This window comes from Austrofundulus limnaeus, unplaced genomic scaffold, assembly GCF_001266775.1.
Source record: "Austrofundulus limnaeus strain Quisiro unplaced genomic scaffold, Austrofundulus_limnaeus-1.0 Scaffold44, whole genome shotgun sequence".
Lineage (NCBI taxonomy): Eukaryota > Metazoa > Chordata > Actinopteri > Cyprinodontiformes > Rivulidae > Austrofundulus > Austrofundulus limnaeus.
In genome coordinates this window covers 31,648-33,584 of record NW_013952446.1, presented here as the reverse complement: position 1 = coordinate 33,584, position 1,937 = coordinate 31,648, and the positions used below count along the sequence as shown (strand labels likewise).

Sequence of the window (1,937 nt, the reverse complement as noted above, 5' to 3'; positions counted from 1 at the left end):
CTTTTCCCTTAAGGATTTTTTTTAAAGAAAAATCATGAACACCTTTTAAAAGTTGAGTTGAGTAAGTGCTTTGTTTACATTGAGTGCATACCTGCGTTTCAAATCAGTGCAAAACTACTGGAGTAAACCCTTTTTAAACTGCAGCATTTGATAGAGTTCAGCATAATCTTTTTTAGATTTTGCAGTGTGCACCTTTAAATGAGCCTGACCTGATCCCAACATCATGCGTAAAGCAGGAAACGCCCCCTTTATCCGTCCTCTGCATCAGGACCRCTCTGTCACTTCCATCAGTCAGATTAACACCATCTAAGTGCTCTCTCCTCCTCCTCCAGAATCGATAGAAAACAAATCCTGCCGGGGACCCCTCCTCAGGAATGGCCCCAGACCGGGACGGATCCAACACAACCAGGGTTCTGACCAACCAGTTCGTGCAGCCGGCGTGGCGCATCGCGCTCTGGTCCGTGGCGTATGTCACGGTGCTGGCGGTGGCTGTTTTCGGCAACTTGATCGTCATTTGGATTATTCTGGCGCACAAACGCATGAGGACCGTCACCAACTACTTCCTGCTGAATCTGGCGTTCTCCGACGCGTCCATGGCTGCCTTCAACACGCTCGTCAACTTCATCTACGCGGCGCACGGAGAGTGGTACTTCGGGGAGGTCTACTGCAGGTTCCACAACTTCTTCCCGGTCACGGCCGTGTTTGCCAGCATCTACTCCATGACTGCCATCGCCCTGGACAGGTACAGCAATAGGTTGCCCGCGCGAGATGATTTAACAGAGAGGTTTTGTTGGAGAATATTTAATAAAACTGCACTGATTGTTGCGCACATTAAAATAAATGACCTGAGATGATGTTTTTTCATTGTTGTTGAAATGGTTTGCCCTTATTTGTGAGTGGATATCGGTCTGTTAGCAAAATATCTCCTGAACCACTGAATGGAGCATACTGTATGTACGTTTGCAACTGCTTAGTATTTGGAGTCAACCAAATTTGAGATGGTTGCCACTCAGTCAATTTTAAAACTTGGTCTTAACAAAAAATGAACATAAATATTTTCCTCCAAGGTTTAAAGCTAAGTTTGTTGCGAGTACATGGACTGACTGACTTAGATAAAATCCTCCACAYGATTTAAAGAATGCACGCTCAAAAGTTAGTTCACATGGAAGTGATAGTTATTCAATTTGTCTGAGTAGCCTATTGATCTAATTGTAAATAGTTATATAGTTTTTTTTAACTTTATCCAGTTTTCTTAAAGTACTTTAAAATGTTGTTATTCACTCATTCAGAGACACACTCATGACACTCATATTTGTACACTCTAAAGCCATTTAYATTTTCACTCACACACTGATAAGCATGAGAGAAGTGCAGAGTTCAGCTTGCTGCAGGCCTGGTTTCAACCCCCGGAGTTTCTGATTGGACCTTAATAATATGTCTCCTCTCTTGTTGATTTTGGCACATGCCAGAAGTGATCCTAAATTGTTACTGAATATTCAAGACATATGAAGAAGATCTTTCACTCGCTATTCAAGTTCCACAAACTCCACTTTTTCAGAGTTTTCTCTCCTGAGCTCTGTTTCTGTCCTCCGTCCTTTAGATACATGGCAATCATCCACCCTCTGAAACCCCGCCTGTCTTCAAAAGCCACCATCGCTGTGATCTTCTGTATCTGGAGCCTGGCTGTGGTCCTGGCCTTCCCTCTCTGCTACTTCTCCACCACCAGGACCTTACCGGGTAGAACCTTCTGCTATGTGGCCTGGCCCCGCACGGCYGAAGACCCCTTCATGTGAGACCACACAGACTATTTTCTTTCTACAGTTTTGATTTCCATCATTACATTCATCATTGCTCCTTTCTTTCACCTCTCTGACTCTTAGTATATATATATATATATACACTCACCGGCCACTTTATTAGGTACACCGGTCCAACTG

At 43.8% G+C, this 1,937-nt stretch overlaps 1 protein-coding gene across 1 annotated transcript in view; it reads left to right on the top strand.

Annotated features, from left to right (window-relative positions):
- The first annotated feature begins 216 nt into the window (after window positions 1–216).
- tacr3l (tachykinin receptor 3-like) overlaps window positions 217–1,937 on the top strand; it is a 6,781-nt gene continuing 5,060 nt past the window's right edge. Inside the window, exons 1-2 of the mRNA XM_014007712.1 lie at window positions 217–742; window positions 1,601–1,789. Of these exons, the coding sequence (XP_013863166.1) occupies window positions 375–742; window positions 1,601–1,789 (557 nt within the window). The 5' untranslated portion in view covers window positions 217–374. The remainder of the gene's footprint in view (window positions 743–1,600; window positions 1,790–1,937) is intronic.